The following is a 20475-nucleotide window of genomic DNA, read 5'->3' on the forward strand; positions in this document are numbered from 1 at the left end:
CCTCTTTGTAAGGATCCTATGCTGGAGGAATTTACATTTGTTTTCTCATTTTGGATGTAATAATTGCCAAAGCAAATCGTGTTCTAAAGGAGAAGTTATTTAATGGTCCAAAGTGAGCTTATGACTCGTGAATAGAAATAAAGCTGTTGGCAACTTTCTGGACTCTTGAGAAAGTATGTCCTAACTGGCCATGGAATGTTGGAATGCTAGATATAAGTCACATCCTACTGAGGGCTTGGAAAATAGTTTACTTTTGTTTTAATGCTGTGGAACCATGATGCACAAGTGAAATCATTTCAATCTCTGTACACAAAGTACAGAATAGATACAGAAGACCAGGAGGAGCTCCTTTTTTGAATTCATAAATGAGGCTTAATACCTTACACACAGAACTATGCATATATAAACGGATAAATGAATCCTTGCAAAAAAAATAAAATAGCAGACAATCAGTCTTTTATCAGCTAATTACTTTGAAGGCTGTGGGACTTCAGATTGTAAAACTTCCTTTTCTAGTTGCTGATATTGAATCCTCTAACAAAAAATAATAGCATGACCTAGAACAGAAAGAGGAAGCCTAAGATACACAATATATTAGAGTTAGCAAAGAAAATGGATAAACTACGTGAAAAGGACAATAGCGATTTTGAAAAAGAAACCCTTTACAATATATTTGCAGAAACAAAAAAACAAAACAAAAACATGGACTCATTGGCAGGATTTAAATAAACATTTAAAATTTTATTTATAGAGAACAAGAAGTATAACAATATGATATACAAGAAGTATGACAATATGATAACAATGCAAACAGCAAAAAGTATCATTTGATGTAATAAACCAGAAATGGAAGCTAAGGGAAGTCAACAGGGAGGGGGGAAATTGGAAAATGGTTGTTTTGTAATGATATTGGATATTTGTTACAGGAAAAGAAAACCAGTAAAAAGATACACAATGTATTAACATTTAGGTCTTTTTCTAAAGTTTATTGTAAGATGGAAACAAGGATGTAAATTAGTGCTGTGAAAAAATATTCTATCTTGGAATAAGATCAGAAAGATGCTTTATTCTACATTGAGAGACACTTTTTTGTTGTTCATCTCCCAGAATCTTGGGCAGGCATTCAAAGCTGCAAGGTGGTCCAACAGATATTGCCTCCTAGTGTCCTGCTATCACCTTTGACTAGTCAGCTGGAATTCAGGGAAAGGACTCTGCTTTCTGAACAGTGTTGACAATTCAGGGATTCCCTCATGCCTATCAGCTAAGCCATGTCAAGGATCCCAATTCCTTTGGATGATGTCACTGGAAATAGTTCCCTGTTTATGGAATGCCTCCCTGGTGAGATGCATCTGTCTCACATATTATTAACTTTCAGAATGAATTTTAAAACATTCCTGTTTATGCAGGCGTTTGATTGCAGTAATATGCTTGGCAGCCTTGAAATTATTAGCTCTGAGGATAAGTGACTTTCATTTTTAAAAATGTTTTTAATTTCTTAAAAGTTATAATTCCTATTCAGTTTTTGAATGCTGAATTCTCATTTCTTATTCTTAAATACATTCCTGTGTTCCTTCAATGCACATTGGAATTAGTAGTAGCATACTGCTCACAAGATTACATAGATAGAATGACATGTGCCACCCCCATATTGTAACTCAGGGTGGCCCAACTTTTCATCCTAAGTGGGCAGCAAAAGTGCTTTTACACAGAACCCGCAGGTTTCACATTTCCTTTTCATGTGGGGATGGGGGGAGCAAGGTCAAAGTTTGATGCCCCCCCAGCCCTTGCACTGCCTTTGCAAAGCTAGCTAAGCAAGGCACAGGGCTTTGGGAAGGAGGTATGAGGCTCTGGCAGGATCCTTGAGCCCTTCTACCTCTTTTCCAAAGCTCGGGAAAGTGCTACCTAGGCTTTCAGAAGGAGGCAGGAGGACTCTAGAGCCCTCATTCCTCCTTCCCAAAACCCAATGCCTTGCTTACCTGGCTTGGGGAATTATACATCTCTGCTTCTTGGGAGAAAAGCTATGACAAACCTAGACAGCACCCTAAAAAGCAGAGACATCACCTTGCCAACAAAGGTCCGTATCGTTAAAGCTATGGTTTTCCCAGTAGTGATGTATGGAAGTGAGAGCTGGACCATAAAGAAGGCTGATCGCCAAAGAATTGATGCTTTTGAATTATGGTGCTAGAGGAGACTCTTGAGAGTCCCATGGACTGCAAGAAGATCAAACCTCTCCATTCTTAAGGAAATCAGCCCTGAGTGCTCACTGGAAGGACAGATCCTGAAGCTGAGGCTCCAGTACTTTGGCCACCTCATGAAAAGAGAAGACTCCCTGGAAAAGACCCTGATGCTGGGAAAGATGGAGGGCACAAGGAGAAGGGGATGACAGAGGACGAGATGGTTGGACAGTGTTCTCGAAGCTTCTAAAATGACCAAACTGCAGGAGGCAGTGGAAGACAGGAGTGCCTGGCGTGCTCTGGTCCATGGGGGTCACGAAGAATCGGACATGACTAAACGACTAAACAACAACAACAACAAAGGTGACAGTTGCATAGAATATATTAGGAGAGGAATGAAGCTTTTTGTATATCAGTGAAATATAAACAGGTGATGAATACGAACTTGTAGTGTACCAATAGAGTATCGGGAACTCGGTAGCTCAGCCAGTGGGATTACTTTCACCACCCAAGCAAGCCTCCCTTACCAAAGAAAACTGGGAATGCACTTTTAGGGCCCATTGGCAGCAGCATCTCTATCTGCTCCACAACTGATGCCACATTTGACCTTAGGTGTGGGGCAAGTGAGTGTGGGTTTTGGAAAATGGCCTCTCAGACCAAACTGGGACCAGTGCTGGGTCTAATTATGCCCATTGGCTAGAGGTTCTCCATGCCTGGTTTAGCTCACGATCTATAATAGTAGATGTGAATCCACCCACATTGTGGCATAGTGCAGATCACTTTGATTCCAACCTTGTGCTGGGAAATTCTACTTGCTTGCTGACTCACTATTGTTTCTTATGGGACGCTTTTTATGCTTACTTTTATAGTTCTGTCCTAATGCCTTTGTGTTGTTGTTGTTGGAGTTTGCCAAGAAATGTGAGCAAGAGAGCCCTTCAAGGCTTATTTCCAACAGAATTTCCATGTGACTATTAAATTTAAACATTTGTTCCTATATTATTTTAAAGGTTTAGTGCTCTTGAGATTATAATATTTGGTTTAATGATATTTATTTCTGCACTTGATATAAAAGTAGCAGACGTCCACATCCTAATGGCAACCTATGAAAACATAATTAAAGATTTGAAAAAGCTCTGCAAAGTACTATAGACTCTGCCATAAAAGCTTATGCCACAATTCATTTGTTAGTGTTTACGGTGCTGCATGACTTCTTGTTAATATTGTATGTCTCTCTTATCCATCTTAACTATTAGTTTCCCCAGGATACAATATCTGTCTGCTTATACATGTATAAGAGGAAAAGGTTTGTGTTGGGCTTTTTATTCTGAACTGACAAAAGACTTCAAATACTCTTACTTATTTTTCCCTTGAGTTGAAGGTTAGAGAGATGGTGAATTGGAGCAGACAGCTTCAGTATCTGCTGTTTCAGTATTTGTTGTAGCATAGTCACACCTAAATATCTGAACATAAATCCTTACAGCCAAAGAGTGCCACCAAATGCAGTGCTTTAATTTTTTGTTAGAAGTTAATGGTAACCATTCATTTATGGAAAAAAATTCCCGCTCTAGTGCATTCGGGGACACCAGTGGTGCAGGGACTGGCCCTCCATATGTTTTGGGACTACAACTCCCATCATCCTTAGCTAACAGGACCAGTGGTCAGGGATGATGGGAGTTGTAGTCCCAAAACATCTGGAGGGCCGAGTTTGCCTATGCCTGGTCTATTTACTGCCCCTGGTTATCCGGGACTGTTCATATCAGCAACACCCTTTGATTCTGTTAAATACTGTTCATCTACAATCTTTCAAATGTTGCTATCCATCTTAATACCATGGTTATTTACAGTTATGTAAGTTTTATACCGGTAAATTGGTCAAACTTAAAAATCAGGTTTAACTGAATTAGGGGAAATGTTTGTGTGGGAGTGTTTAAATTGGCTTTATTCTAATCTTGTTTAAGGTGGCAAGGAATCAGATTAAACTAAGCCAACTAAGGCGATTTTAAAGGAGAATAGGTGTCTCCACTAACTGGATTTTCACCTATTTAATTAAATAAGATTTCAAAAAGATTTTTGTTCAAACTAGGCCAGAATCATTCCTTTAAACAGAGAATTGGCTCATGCATTGAGTGTTTAAAAGCAGATCTGCAGTACTGTACAGCAGAAAGTAGATCTTGCCTGGCAATGTAGCAGCCTCCTCTGGCACGTACAGAGTTTACCAAGGCACTAGTTTAATCTACTGCATCCAAAAATGCTTAACTGAGCACCTGTGCCATCTGTAGCCCTTTTCTGGAGGGAAGACCCTGGAACACGGGCCCTGGAACTTTGACTATAAAATCAGTTTTCAGGGACAAGAAGAGACTAATATAATTACCCCCATGATTGTATATCTTTTTTGTGCATATTTCTGTGGATTGCCTTCTAATTATAGATCCATTCTCTGTTACAGAAGTGGTGATCCATTTTCGGTCTGAGGGCCATATTTCCTCATGGGCAGCCACATACCAGTGGTGGGCAGGGCCCAGGGTCAACAATTCTAATCTTCTGCTGGATTCTACTCTTACCTTTGTCCAGTAGGCTATACAGTGGTGCCTCGCAAGACGAAAAGAATCCGTTCTGTGATTCTCTTCGTCTAGCGTTTTTTTCGTCTTGCGAAGCAAGCCCATTGACGGATTAGCGGATTAGCGCTATTAGCAGCTTTTAGCGGCTTATCTGATCGGATCAGCTGATAAGCAGCTTAGCGGCTTAGAAAAGGGGGGGGGGAACCAGCAGGAACTCGCAAGACATTGTCGTCTTGCGAAGCAAGCCCATAGGAAATTCGTTTTGCGAAGCACCTCCAAAACGGAAAACTCTTTCATCTAGCGAGTTTTCCGTCTTGTGAGGCATTCGTCTTGCGGGGCACCACTGTATTACAGCTACCCAAAAGTCAGGCGTTTCTACACCCTGACCCACCACCCTCAACAACTCTCTTCAAACAAGCAAGAAGTATTTTTTATCACAGTTCAAGAACACATTGCAGCCAGGCGAAAGCACCGGAGGACGGTGCAGAGCAGGACCAGTGATGGGTATTGCCTGGGGAAAATCTTCAGGAAAGACAGAAGTCCATAGAGGGCCACATTTGTATCCCAGGCTGGTTATTCCCCACCTGAGCTCTATTACAACACCAGAATGTGCTCACTGCACTTTCTTGGGCATCATCCTTGATCTCTGAAAATTTCCTACACTAAATGCCTCATCAACAGGATGCCTATGGATGCCTGACCTCATTGTATGAGTCACCATAGCCCTGCTTGATCCTCTAGTGTGTATTACCCTTTGCATACTATGACTCTGGCACCTATATTCATTTTCCATACTGTCTACTGGACGAGTTGGTCTTTTTATATATTCTGCCAAGAGTATGGAATGCTCCTTTTTCCTAACTCACAGCAGCTATAAGCAGATGGAGCGTAGTTTCTGGGAAACACAAGGAAGTAAGTGTTCCACTGTTGTCTTATTACTTGCACATTGAGTATAGGGGATTCCCCAGGATGGTTTTAGACTTGCCTTTTGCAAGAGTTTTAAATTGGTGTTTATTTTCCTTTATAGAGAACTACTGTGCTCATATCTTCTTGCAAGGAAAACACAACTATGCTGAATCCTCAGATCAATAGCTGGGCAAGTGCGCACTGTCATTTCGTTGTTCCACTGACATCAGCCGGACTTTTGTAATGAGTGCAATAACAAAGCAGAATTTACTGTTCTGTCCTTGTCATCAATCAGGCCCTTTTAAAACCCCACCAATTTTAAATAAAAGTGGGGAAATACTAAAACACCTGCAACAATTCCAGGCCTGTACTAATATTATAAAAAATATAATTACCATTTGAATCTGGCAGTTGTGTCAAGTGCTTGTATATCTATTTACTACAAGCACTCAAATAATAAAAAATAGATGATAATCAATAATAATGATAAATGATATTATTTGATGGATGCCTGTACATGGGTGAGATGTTAGGAGGTTGCATTACCTGTCTGCAAGGTGAGATATAGTAAGAAATTCTCTTTGTCACCTGGACTGCACTAATAAAAATGACACTTCGTGGCATGTTGTGTTCTTTGGTGATTGGGCTGGGCTACAGAGGCCACAGAAAACTGAGAATTTTGGAATCGGTTCTGTGCCTGCATCATAAATGGAACGCCTGACTATTCATGGGAATCAGGGAAAGGGGTTTAAAAGAAGACTCAGTAATTCAATTTAGTATTTAAATTTTCAGACTTCATCTATGTTCCCAGTATTTTCTTCTTCTTCTTTCTAAATGCACAGTTGTGTTGTTTTTTTCCTCCTCCTAACTTCATATTTGGCTGGAGTTTAGTCATTACGTAGGACAATGGAGGATATGAAATCAATAATTCAACTTTAATAATAGCCCACAAAAGCTTTCATGATATAAGGGGAAGATTTTTTTCTCTCTCATGGTCACAGGCTGAACTTTTGTGACACATAGTGAAAACCATTAGAAGGTAAAAAAACAAACAAATGTATTTTTTTTATACTTGAGTTCAGTGAACAGTTTAAATCTCACTGTGGCATACATTTTTACTTTTAATGTCTGATGAAAATGGTATTTCATACATTATTAAAGAAAATGAGAAGACCATGATTGCTTCCAAAATGACTTTTGTAGTTACTGGCTTAAGTGTGTAAATTGTGAGAGACCAAGTTCTTTATGTAATTTTCACTCTAGTCATGAATTTGCTAGGTGCCCTGAGGCAAGCCGTTATCTCTTAGGCTCTGCAGTAAGAGGGTAATATTACTGACTACCTGTAAGGTAGGGTTGTTGTAAGGGTTACTAAGATCACATGTACATAAAGTACTCTGAATGAACTCTAAACAGCTATATAAATGCTAAGTGTTAGCATCATCTAGATTTTTAATGCAGTAATTTAACATAGATGTGGCTGCTGCATTATGGTTCTGCACCTACAATTCTGATGGTTTAAAAATGTTTTCTTTGTGTGGGTATTTTATGGGCTATTGACTCCCAGTATGTTGTATCAGCAAATTCATTGACATTAAGAATTTACTGCAGCTTTGAGTGACTGTCAGTTCTCTGCTGTGCTAATGGCTTGTTAAGAAAGACATCTAACGACTTAGAACTGAACACAAGCCATTTCTATTCTAAGAAGCAATTATGTATGCTGACACAGCATATGCTATTGAAACAGCCGTTCTTACATGTTGTTCCAGCTAACTATGTATTTCATCTCATAACTATTAAATGTTCAGGTGGAAAGCCCTGCTTGGTGACATTTTGTCGTCCCCCCCTCCACATTTAATGCAGCCAACTACTTTAAAGCAAGTTCTTCAGTTTTAACCCTTCCATTAATTTGTTAACAAAATGTATAAATAAGGTATGACATTATAGGTTCAGCCAAAACTGACTTAGGAGGTGGAACCCTATTAACATAGAGGTGGGTAAGTGGGATTACTGCAAATTGAGTTTTTCCTGTGTTTCTCCATTGCAGACATTCCATTACAGTCTCTCAGCATTCTGTCATATTCCCTAATACCGATTTGAGTCTTCCTCTCCTTGTGCTAGGGACGCGGGTAGCACTGTGGGTTAAACCACAGAGTCTAGGGCTTGCCAATCAGAAGGTCGGTGGTTCGAATCCCCGCGATGGGGTGAGCTCCCGTTGCTCGGTCCCAGCTCCTGCCCACCTAGCAGTTCGAAAGCACGTCAAAGTGCAAGTAGATAAATAGGTACCGCTTCGGCGGGAAGGTGAACGGTGTTTCCGTGTGCTGCTCTGGTTCGCCAGAAGTGGCTTAGTCATGCTGGCCACATGACCCGGAAGCTGTACGCCGGCTCCCTTGGCCAGTAAAGCGAGATGAGTGCCGCAACCCCAGAGTCGTCCGCGACTGGACCTAATGGTCAGGGGTCCCTTTACCTTTACCTCCTTGTGCTAATGTAGCCAAAACCATATAAGCTACACACAAGAGGGGAGTATTGGCAGACTCAGGGTATCCCAAAGTATGTACAAGTACGGAAAAGCCTCCTGTTGAAACAAACCTAAAGGAGAACAAAGAAAACAAGTATCAACAGGCTTGATGCTTATACTAATTACAAAAGAACACAAGTTATTGTGGAGCAATTACATTGCTGTTTCTGTTTTTAAATGAATTATTTTGTTTTATATTTATTCTGGGCTTCCCTGAATAAGCTATGTGTGGTGTACCTAGTTCCCCCATTTCATGGCTGAGTGAGGATTTGAACCTGGGTCTTCCTAATTCGCCCCTTTGCCTGTGTTAACCATACCAATCCTTCCTGCTCCTGGTCTTCAAATAAGGCTGACAATCTCACCTGTACCTTGCTTCCTTCCCAGGATGCCCCTTCTGCCCATTATTGCAAAATGTCCCTGTCAATAACTCAGGCAGAGAGCTTGTAAGAACCAGTTTTCTTCCTCTGAAGAGTTGCTGCCTGCTGCCCATTGGTGGCCGAAGAGTCTGCCCACCTACTATGTCTTTTGTCTGAGACCATACTCAGTGTTCCTTTGGCACTGGAAACCTGGTTAGCGCCACAGGGCTTTTTTTGGGAAGCTCAGTTGGCCCCCTCTCATTGCTTTTCTGAAGCTCTGTTAATGCCTTTCCCCCTTCTTGTTCTGAGCTACATTCTACTTGTCCCTGTTTTTTCATATGATTATGTGTTGATTAAATTATGTTTTTAACTTGTGATTGTGAGCTGCCTTAGGGACTCCACGCGGAACCCCATGTGGATAAATTATTTTCTATTCCATGCACCTGCCTGTCAATTTGACTGTTTACTCGAGGGAAATTGTGAAAATAATAGGCGCTTTCATCACTGTAGACTTTACTTCTGCTATGCAGCTGCAATGCACCAAGGCAAGATAGTGAGCCATCTGTCTTCTTTCACCCACCACCCCAAACTTTAGGTGATCAATGCCTGATTCTTGGGTTTTATGCAAGATTCACACTTTGATGCCTTAGTATCTGTGGATTTTTGTCAACGGTATTTTAAACTTGTGGTATTACCCACTCCTCTGTTTGATGAAAGGTTGTTCCATATGTCTGGCAAAGCCTACTTTTTATTTTAAAGATGGTTTAAGCATACTTATAACACCAATCCTGGCTCAGTTACACTGGCTTCCATTTAGTTCTAGGTCCAATTCAAAGTGCCTGTTTTGACACATAAAGCCTTAAATGGCTCAGGACTGCAATGTTGTTGTTTAGTCGTTTAGTCGTGTTCGACTCTTCGTGACCCCATGGACCAGAGCACACCAGGCACTCCTGTCTTCCGCTGCCTCCCGCAGGACTGCAATACAGTACCTCAAAAAACTGACTCTCCCCATATGAACTGACCCCAACCCTGTGATCATCATCTGAAGCCCTTCTTTATGTGCCTCCTTCTCGAGAGGTCTGAGGGTGGCAACATGAGAAAAGGCCTTTTCTGTGGTGGCTCCCTACTTGTGGAATGTTCTTCCTAGGGAGGCCTGCCTGGCGCCTTCATTATGTATCTTTAGGTGCCATGCAAAAACTTTCATCTTCTCCTAGGCCTTTGGCTAATTAAACAATATATGGCATTTTAAGCTACGTATGTGGGCGGAGTATTGTTTTTGTTTGTTACTATGTTATATATTTTTGTGCTTTTATATTGTAAACTGCCCTGTGGTCCTCAGATGACGGGAGGTATAGAAATTCAATGAATGAATGAATGAATTAAATATGTTGTGAGAAGCTTAAGCACCCTCTTTTTTTAAGCATATTTGGGCCTCTCCCCCTTTACCTCTTAGCTGGATGACAATAAGTGTCAGACTCCTGAGATGAGGCAATCCTTTCTGAATTTTCAGTGAAATCCCAAATTGCATGTGTTCACTGTGTGTACCGTTACAAAGAACAGATGGACTTATTTAGTCTAGAGCGCTTAATTGCTTCTTGAGTGTGAGCCAATCTACACTTTTATTTCTAATTGATATTAATCTTTTTAACTTTCAAAAGTTCTATCATAAGCAACAACACAAGCCATTCCTTTCGCTCACACTTTTTCCCTATGCTAACCACTAGGTGGTGCTCTGCTCCTTAGCTAGTGGAAAGAGCAGCATTAATCATAAATCACTAAGCCAAAGCATGCTAGAGGCCTCTCTACTCCTGGGGCACCCAGTTGTTTTTTTTAAATGGTAGAATACATCTTTGTTCTTTGCCTGACCTGAAGAGTGACATCACTGCCTTTCTTCCTGTTGCACTGTAGCTGCTTGACTCACAGTCTTTGACACAAGCCAGATGGCTGCAATTGGTAGGCGCACAGGCTGCCTGGTACTACAGTTGATGAAACAGAATAGGAAGACGTTTTATGATCAGCTGCGGGAGCACAATAAGACTCCAGCTTTGCTAGGTAATTACGTTTTCACTGCACACTTTTATTCCACATGGTGAAGGTTGCTTGGGAGAAAAGATTACATTTTTATTTGTGTGTTTGGAATGCATATACCTTTGATCTTTTATTAGTCAGTAGTCTGCTCCAGAGGAATGTTAGTTGGGTGTTTTTTGGTTGTTTTTTTTTAAAGAAAGGAAACAAAAAAAGCAGTTCTGCAGTCACTCGTGGAAATGACATGTTTATTTATGTTTAATGGTTCTCTCAGGCTATTCATTGCGGTACTTACCTTCTCACTCTTCCTCCCCACCTCTCCATTTAGGAACTCACAAATGTTTCATTTCCATTGCTTTCTAAGTCAGCGTTCAGCCATTTAATTCAAGCAGGGTTTTTATTGTTATTGTAGTTGTTGGTACATCAAACTGATTTAGTAATACATCTATTGATGCTTCTTATGTAAAGGGACTGGAAGAAGCAACATACAACTTCCCCTTTGCTTGACGTAGGGGAAGTAGAAACAATCATCCTTCTTGTATATGTTTAGGGTGACCGCATATCCTACTTTAGAGGACAGTCCTCTGAAGAAGTGATCAAAATCCAATTTTAAGGATGGAGAAGGAACAACGAGGGGCCCTCTCAGTTAGTTCATGGAGAGCAGACTGCAGGCACCACAGGTCACCTGGTCACTGTAACAAGATGTATTTCGTTTAAGCTAGGAGATTTGCATCCTAGAAAATTTCTCACGAATAACCTACATACATTTGCATGCCTTTTACATTGCATAACTAATGCACACAATGCAAATGGAAAGGATTGGATCCCAAGGTTTGTGTGAGTAGAAGGCCGTCCATGCAGCAGATCTTTCCTGTCTCATCCAGACCATGTGCTCCCTAAAATGAATGTCAGGAGCATAGACTGTAGTGTGGGGTGGGAGCTACTGCTGTGGGGAAAGGGAATCACTGACAATTGGGAAGATACATGTTGCATGAGTGTAGTTCTGCTTTCACAAGATGCCTTCTCTTGCATAACCTTTGAATTCAATCTCATGTTTTTCAGAACTTAAAGAGGGAGCAAAGAAGATATAACTATTACCCACCCGGGCCTTCCTCCTACTCTTTCGATGTTTGCACACAGGTTTCTAGGCTGTTGGTGTGCCCTGATTTAGTGTACCCATGATGCCCACAAGACAAATGAAAATGGTGTCAATTTCCATGTTGATCCGGTTTGGCCAAATTACACATCAGGGAATTAACATGGAGGCCATAGATGATATTTTACAAATAAGGAATTGCCCGGGTTCTTGTACAAACATATGCAAAACTTTGCCTCCCTTTCTACTGCTTCCTGCAACTTTAGTTTACCTTCATATTACAGGTGGATGAAGTTGTTGTCACGGTGCAAAATTAGTGCAGCTAATAAAACGTTTTATTATACAAAGTGTGCAATCTATTGCAAACTTCTGGATAATCAAATGAACGGGAAGAGCAGAAGAGAATAGATGCAGCCTTGCACAATCTGTTTTATTGCAGCCTGCCAACTAGAAGTTTCTTTTTGGTTTGCATTGCAGAAACTTAAGGAAAGATTCTATGTTTATTTCATAGGGTAACTGCACTTTGCCAACTCTTGTAACAAATTTCCAGTCCCCTCAGATTAACTTTCCTCTCTGCATCTCTTGCTCTTTGACCAAAGGCCTCAGTGCAGTGTTCATGGGATTACACCATTTAAATATGATGACAGGGAAATTGTTAAAAGTACTCAACAGTTTCAAAGTGCCTATTATTTGTGTAACACTATCTGCCCCATTATTTTGAAGGGACCTGGAACATTCATGTAATCTCATAATAAGTGAAAAAGAAAAGTTCTGTGTTTTACTTTCTGAATTTTTCATGAGATCATTTACCAATCATCCTTGAATTCCCTTTTTTTGTGTGTCTTGTATTTTAGCAAGGTGCATCAACGCCCGGTGCAGTCAGTGTGTTTGCTTATTATGTTATCAATCATGCTAATGTAATCAAGCATAAAAGCCTGACGGCAAGGAATTAGATAAAATTACTTACGAATGTGTATTTGGAATGTTAGTCTTGTATTTTCCTTTCATTAAAAAAAAAAATCATAACCACCAGTTTTGCTGTGAATGTATCTAACATTTTTGATGTTTTAATTTTATTTTCATCTTTTTTTTTCTCCCTTACTCAGCTCTTGCCCCTGTTCTTTGCCTCTGGTTGTGTTGGTGAGGATATTACAGTGATGTCTGCATTCAACCTTCTGCATTTGGTGACAAAGAGCCAGCCAGTGGCCCTGCGAGCCTGTGGGCTTCCCTCAGGTTGAATGGCTGCTACTTGTTGTGGTCATGCATATGGAGGTCCCTCTTAGTGACGTGGGTGCCTCTGCTACAGTAAATACTATGCCATGCTTTGCTAAACTGCTGGCTATCTAAAACGTCTGAAGCTGAAAGTATTTGTTAAAGAGACGCCATGCTTTACAGCTATGTTGGAAAATTATTTGAGAAATGTTGACTGTCTTGGAGGCCCATACATGACACAATTTCTTTAGATTTGACAACGTTTCTCAGTTCACAAAGAAATAATAAAAAAACCAATATAATTGTCCTGTAAATAATAGTCACATTAAATACTGTATTTTTCGCTCTATAAGACGCACCAGACCATAAGACGCACCTAGTTTTTGGAGGCGGAAAACAAGGGAAAAAATATTCTGAATCTCAGAAGCCAGAACAACAAGAGGGATCGCTACGCAGCGAAAGCAGCAATCCCTCTTGCTGTTCTGGCTTCTGGGATAGCTGTGCAGCCTGCATTCGCTCCATAAGACGCACACACATTTCCCCTTACATTTAGGAGAGAAAAAGTGAGACTTATAGAGCAAAAAATACGGTACTCCCCAAGCAATATATAAGCAATACAGTCGTACCTTGGAAGCTGAACGGAATCCGTTCCGGAATTCAGCTTGACTTCCAAAACGTTCGGAAACCAGAGCACAGCTTCTGATTGACTGCAGGAAGCTCCTGCAGCCAATCAGAAGCCCCGTTGGACGTTCGGGTTCCAAAGAACCGGAACACTCACTTCTGAACACTCACTTTGCGGCATTCAAGACCCAAAACATCCGAGTACCAAGGTGTTCGGGATCCAAGGTACGAGTGTATTTACAAATGTCATCCATCTGCAGAATAAGGAAGACAATTTTCTGTGATTGTCCCTCCCCACTGCAACCCCTTAATTCTACCCAAGATCCACCCTGCGGGAATGAAGGTCCCTCCAGAGCAGATCTTGGACGGGGAACCCAAAAACAAGACATGAGAGCAGTGGCCCTTGCCCAAAGGTGTTTCCTGCCAATAAGAGGTGCAGCTAGGGGAAGAGAACTGAAATTGACTCAATTAGTGTCATAGTTTCCACTTCAAAACACTAGCACCTACTTTCTAGTCTAGATGTACTTAAGTGTACATTAATAAGGGAGAATGGCATTAGTAATATGGCATATATATCTATAAGTAGTCACTGCCTTCTGTATTAGACATTAGAGCTGGTCTGACATTTTTTGTTCACCTTTTTATAACAGAATTGCACTTTAAGATAGTTTATGAATATCTTCAGAGCAATCTGCTTCCCCTCTCACCCAATACTCTCCCTTGTTCCAAGCCTATCATAGTTTATGCCACCTTATTGGCCTCTTCCTAATATTGCTATTCATCTGGAATACATCTTGTTTTTCTGTAGGAAATATTGGAAGTTATATGTTTATATAATTGAGGTGTTTTTATTTTCCCCCCAATGCACAAAATTGGGCTTATTTAGAAACGACTTAGATTTAAATCAACACATGTTCTGTAGAGATTTCGGCCTAAAAATTAATTGCTCCAGATTGCCAGTAGATGGCACTAATTATGTATTCTTTTGAATATTTTAAATAGAATTATCCCCCTTCAAACAAGAAATCTTTCACATGCAGACTTAATCTTGTTTGAAAAGCAATTCTAACCTGGAAAATATATGAATAGTGTTCTACTTGACAATTGAATAATCTAACAATATTTGAGAATTCATTACACTTTTGTGCCCCAACATTTTCTGAATATGCAGATAAACTTTAATCTAAATTTGTAAGGATAAAATCAAACCTTTCTTCATATGGATTTATACAAAACTTTAAAATATATTTTCTGTAGCAGAGCACCATATTTATATAGGGGGAAACTGACTTTGCTTTGCTGTGAGTTTGCATTTTATAAGCTCATTCATCTCTTTTTCTCATTCACACTTTATGTTGCTTGCATCACCTTTTGCATGTAGTTGAAAGCTATTCTTCTTGCTCTTAGAAGTCTAGAAAAGTAGAATTATATGTATAATTTTAGTTACATTAATTATTAAGATGTCTGAAAGACATGGATGATTCTTAACACTAAAGTTATTAAATACTGTGCAGTGCTTAATGGCTACAATATTTAAATACCATTTATAAAATATTTTCTAAGTTCACAGTGGAAATTACCATACAGGTATTGGGCATATCATGTTATTTTTTTGGTATGTTTTTAATATTGAATTTTGTTTTCTTTTAATTGACATTAATAATAATTAGGAGTTTTAATGTGAAAATAAACTCTTACAAAGTCGTTAAGTAGCTTGTTGAGACTACTTTAATGATAATGGGAAATACAAAATTCAGCCAGATCTGTCAAGCACTAAATATGTTTTGAGTATAATACCTCTCAAAAAGGAAGATGGAAAACTGTTCAAATCTAGTGGGGGTTTTTATACAAAAGTCTTTTAGCAGATAGATGTTTTTAAAAATCCTAGTAAGATGTATAGTGAACCTATTTGCCTCAACTTGAGTGTCACAGTTTTAAACAAAGAATTCAAATTGTTGGATATTTAATCTTAAACTAATTTCAGTCTTTTCCTCGCTGTGAGTCTGTTTACTGTGACAACTTGAGAGTGAACTTGTTCCTGTCCTAGTTATTTAAAGTGGTTTCTTTTACACATTTTAAAGAGTTCTAGACAATTTTTCTATTAAAAACAACATCCAAACTAGGAGATGTAGGGCCCTTTACTGAGGTCATCAATGAGGTGTTTCAGAGAGGTTAAAGTATAGTCTCATATCTTCTGATCTAAAAACGTCCCTCCAATTTGTCCTTCTTGAAGATGGGTCACTAAGTAAGCAATGGTCTAGTTCCAGGAACACATGGTTACATCTGTACCAGTTCAATATTTGGTCAGGAAATAACATTAAGACTGTGCTTTTGACCTTGATTGTTTGTCTTCTGGTGTCTGTTCGGGAGCTGGATATGGGTGAACCAACTGAAATTAACTCTACACACTATAGAAGTAGTAATGATTGGGAGGTATTAAAATATAGAGCATGTTGGCACTCACATCATTGTTCAGAGTGTCAGCAATGTACATCCTTTGGTGACTTAAAGGTAAAGGTACCCCTGACCATTAAGTCCAGTTGCGGACGACTCTGGAGTTGTGTGCTCATCTCGCTCTATAGGCCGAGTGAGCCGGCATTTGTCCACAGACAGCTTCCGGGTCATGTGGCCAGCATGACTAAGCCACTTCCGGCGAATCAGAGCAGCGCATGGAAATGCCGTTTACCTTCCCGCCAGAGTGGTACCTATTTATCTACTTGCACTTTGAACGTGCTTTTCAACTGCTAGGTGGGCAGGAGGAGGGACCGAACAACAGGAGCTCACCTCGTCGTGGGGAATCGAACCGCCGACCTTCCGATCGGCAAGCCCTAGGCTCTGGTTTAGACCACAGCGCCACCCACGGCTTGCAGTATTTGATGTGCTCCTATATTACTTTTCATTAAGCCCTGATATTTGGTTGCAGTGGGTAGGCATATAGGTTGAGGCCCTCTTTCAGAGATGGACCTCATAGCCATCATGCATAGCTTCATAATCCTGACATGATCCACCCTAAGACACTTTGTGTGGCGCTACCATTGGTAGTGGTTCAGAAGCTGTAGCTGGTGCAGCGCATTTGCCTTTCTTATGTGGATAGGCTAGTCATAATCATAATGTATTGTGATTGACAGCACTCCAATGCCTGCACTGGCTTCCTGCTGCCTCCCAGACTCAATCTCAGGTGCTGCTGATTATTCCAACGGACCTAAATGATCTTGTCAAAACACCCCCCACTGTTTTATTATATCATGACCTTTTTCATTTGAACAGTTCAGTTAAGCCCACCATCTAGTATGTACAAAGTCACGATTGTGAGTGCATTCAGAGAAGAGTTCTCAGGGGTGGACATTCTTGGCCAGGAACTTTGGCAAGTTTCTACACCTGCTTGAAAGTCCAGAAAGACCCCCAACACTGCTTACAAATAAGGAAACAGAGAGCAAAACACTATATAGCAATAAAGTGGCATCAGATACTGTATATATAAATACAGAAAAATGCATTTAAAAGTTTTAGAATGCCAGGGCTTCCCTACCGTTTCATTCTAAAGTAGAAGTACTCAGGATTTGCTGGAATTTTATATTTGCATTTGTTTTTATTATTATTTTTAAGTCGGAACTAGTTTTGAGTGATGGAGAGGTAGTGTATAAATATTTGAAATAAGTGTGATTTAAAAACAAATAAACTCAGTCTTTGAAGGCTAGTTGTTCCTCCACAGTTTTTAAAAGATTCCCCCCCCCCCCAAAAAAAAGAAAAGCCTCACTGGAATATTGGTAAAAAAATTAGTGAATATTAGAACAGTGAAAATCAGTAGAAAAATACTGGGAAGGTTGTACTGAAATTAATAAAGAATCAATCTACAAAATGTAAGTTTGTAATTTGTTACGTTTTATAAAAATGATACAAATACCCTCTGAAATGATATAATGGATGAATGCAAAGATGAAGTGCAATCCTTCATCTTTTAATTCTTATAAACAAATTAAAGAAGACCTTTTCGTTCAGTCAAACTTTTGGTAGCCAGGGACAAATTGAGATAAGACAAAAAGGGTTTGTAATTTTTTTTATTGGACTTTGGAGCTTTGTTCTACCATTGCTACCTATTATGAACCTCCAGAGATGGAAGTGGGCCACATAAAATAAAATAAATAGTCTTTTTGTAGCCCTGGATTTAGATTGGAAGCTATGGTAACTTAAATTATAAAATTAAGAGATTGCATAGGGCAACATTGCCTTGTCTGTGGGTTTTTAACGTTGATCCCCAAACAGGTCAAAACAGTGTTGCATGCATGAGTAATGTAGGTTCTTATTCTGCTTTTAGGTAAACTTCTGAAAGACTTATTAGTACAAGAAAACAGCAGAGTCTGTGAATGTAAACCTCCACCACTTGACTTCTTAAAATAATCAACATAACGTTGTAAAGCACAAACCTCACTCACAGTTCGGAAACAATATTTATATTTAAGGTTGAGAAGCCAGGATGTAGGAAAATCTTGCTAATTTGTAAGGTGACCTTTAAGTGCACAAAACCCAAATAATTTGTCGATTATGAAACAGGACATTCCTGCAAAATTTGGGTGAGTACTTACATAGTGAATCTTGTAAGACAAAGAAATCTGGAAGAAAGTCTTTATCCTCCTCCAAAATAAGATTTAAACCAACAATGGGGTTAACAACAGTGGTCTTTCAAAGACTCCTATTAAAATGAGGGCTCTGCAGCAATTAAAGAGAGAGCTCAAAGTAGAAAACTTGAGTTTTTAAAAGAATGGCAAGATCAAAAGTAATTTCTAATCTGCGAGATAAAAGTTTCTTTTTAGTACCTTGCAAGTTAATAACAAAGCTTCTAATGTCTACTGTTTACTCCAAATACTTTTAAATGTTCTTCTTTCTGCCTGCAAAGGGATAATCAGTAGTGACCAGAAGTGTGTATGTTTATATATATATATATATATATATATATATATATATATATATATATGCAGGTTTTGGTGTCTTCGGGTGTCTTCCCGTGTAAGAGTCGGGGTGTCTGTGCGACGTTTCGACGAGGTCTCACTCGTCATCTTCAGGCTGGTGCTTTCGGCTTCTTGTTACTGGAAAAGAGCAGAATCTGGTGTTTGAGTTCCTATAAATACTGTTGAGGGGTGTGGTGTATAGCCTCCAACGTTCTGGGCAGAGAGGAAGTTCCGGATGCTGCACCCCCCTGCAATCCCTACACAGATCTGGCTGGCACAAGGCACAAAACCACAGCTCGCCCCTATACACGAAGCCAAGCCAGAGCACAACTAAATGCAGCACAGCCATCTTCTCAGAAAAACTCTTCACAAGCTCAAGAGGTCAAGACACAAAAGCTTTAGCAACTAATCTACACTTAATGACCCACCCAGTGATATTCAGAATATCACTCATGAAATCACTCAAGATATCCCCCAAGTAATTAAGGAACAAAAGAAGAAAAGGCACACTAATCTAGGAACTTCCTCTCTGCCCAGAACGTTGGAGGCTATACACCACACCCCTCAACAGTATTTATAGGAACTCAAACACCAGATTCTGCTCTGTTCCAGTAACAAGAAGCCGAAAGCACCAGCCTGAAGATGACGAGTGAGACCTCGTCGAAACGTCGCACAGACACCCCGACTCTTACACGGGATATATATATATATATATATATAGATGGAAATGGAATAAAGGGCAGGGGGGGAAGAAACATCTTTCCTTAAATTATTTGAAAGCATCTGTTCTTTAAGCTACTTTTTATGAACACTTCTTAGTAATGACTGAAGGTAAAAAAGCAGAAAAGCATCCAATGTTAGGAAATTGCAATCCAATACCATGTAATTTAAACCTGCCGTTTCTTCTCTTGTACTAAATGACATACAGATGGATAACTCTGGTCACTCTACTTTGAGAACACAATTGCTTTCTTTATGAGCATATATCTATTACTAACAAACTTTTGTCAAGACTGTTTATTTCTAATCAAGCATAACTCCTTCAGTAATTAGAAAAACTCATTTTGAAAAACATTAGTTTTTCAGACCCAGGCTAACTGTAGACACTTCAAAATTTTTGATTTTCCTAAAACACCTGTGTGGCTTTTGAATATAATTTTAAATACATGTATTTGTAGCCTAACGTCAGTAGTATATGGCCAATAACTAAAGTTTTTATAGGTTATTTAATGCCTTCCCTCCCCCACCTGCCCATCCAACAACTGGATTCTTTAAAATATATATTTTGTGGTAATTTTGCCTTGTCAAACAACCCCATATTCATTTTGTTAAAAATAATTAAGTTAGATAATTAAATATATTTTGAAAATGTTGACATCTCTATGGTAGCTTTTGTTACGGGAATGGGGCCACAGACCCCCTGGGTGGGCTACATGGACCCCCAGTTGGGAACCACTGGTCTAGCGCAATGTGAGCAAGCATGAATGAGCCACAGCAAACCTTGGGCACATGTATTCCCCTGCCTTCTTCCAGCAGAATAAGTTCAGAATCTTTCACTTCTGCTTTGGGTTTGTTGAAATCATGGCTTCTAGTTGGCTTGTGTCAGACAAACATACTTAATATTAACCACAGTTTGTTGGCTCTGACAAAACAACAAAGTGAGGTGTTGTGTTGTTGTTTAGTCGTGTCCGACTCTTCGTGACCCCATGGACCAGAGCACGCCAGGTCCTCCTGTCTTCCACTGCCTCCCGCAGTTTGGTCAAACTCATGTTCGTAGCTTTGAGAACACTGTCCAATCATCTCGTCCTCTGTTGTCCCCTTCTCCTTGTGCCCTCCATCTTTCCCAACATCAGAGTCTTTTCCAGGGAGTCTTCTCTACTCATGAGGTGTAGCAAAAGTCAAAGATTTTGAGTTCCTCCTCCTAGTAAAGAAGTGCATAGGGAGAGGCGAAGGAATGTGCAAGGGCTCATTCATGTTGTGCTAAACTGTGGTTTTGAGTAATGTCCAAACACAGCCAATGGCTCTTCCAAATTCTCCCAAATCCTTCCTTATCCTGCTGCTTTCAA

General features: G+C 39.8%; 1 protein-coding gene across 4 annotated transcripts in view; it reads left to right on the plus strand.

Moving 5' to 3' along the window:
* Positions 1 to 20475, plus strand: part of MSRB3 (methionine sulfoxide reductase B3) — a 60760-nt gene that overhangs the window by 1305 nt on the left and 38980 nt on the right. Inside the window, exons 1-2 of one of the 4 annotated variants that reach the window (XM_082239883.1) lie at positions 10421 to 10561; positions 12737 to 12863. The exons of 1 other annotated variant lie outside the window; for it this stretch is intronic. In XM_082239883.1, coding sequence (XP_082096009.1) covers positions 12788 to 12863 — 76 coding nt within the window. In that variant the 5' untranslated portion in view covers positions 10421 to 10561; positions 12737 to 12787. Of the gene's footprint in view, positions 1 to 10417; positions 10562 to 12736; positions 12864 to 20475 lie in introns of those variants that run through there. 2 more of the 4 variants (XM_082239885.1, XM_082239882.1) reach the window with 2 other exon arrangements.

This window comes from Podarcis vaucheri, assembly GCF_965113315.1.
Source record: "Podarcis vaucheri genome assembly, chromosome: 10".
NCBI lineage: Eukaryota > Metazoa > Chordata > Lepidosauria > Squamata > Lacertidae > Podarcis > Podarcis vaucheri.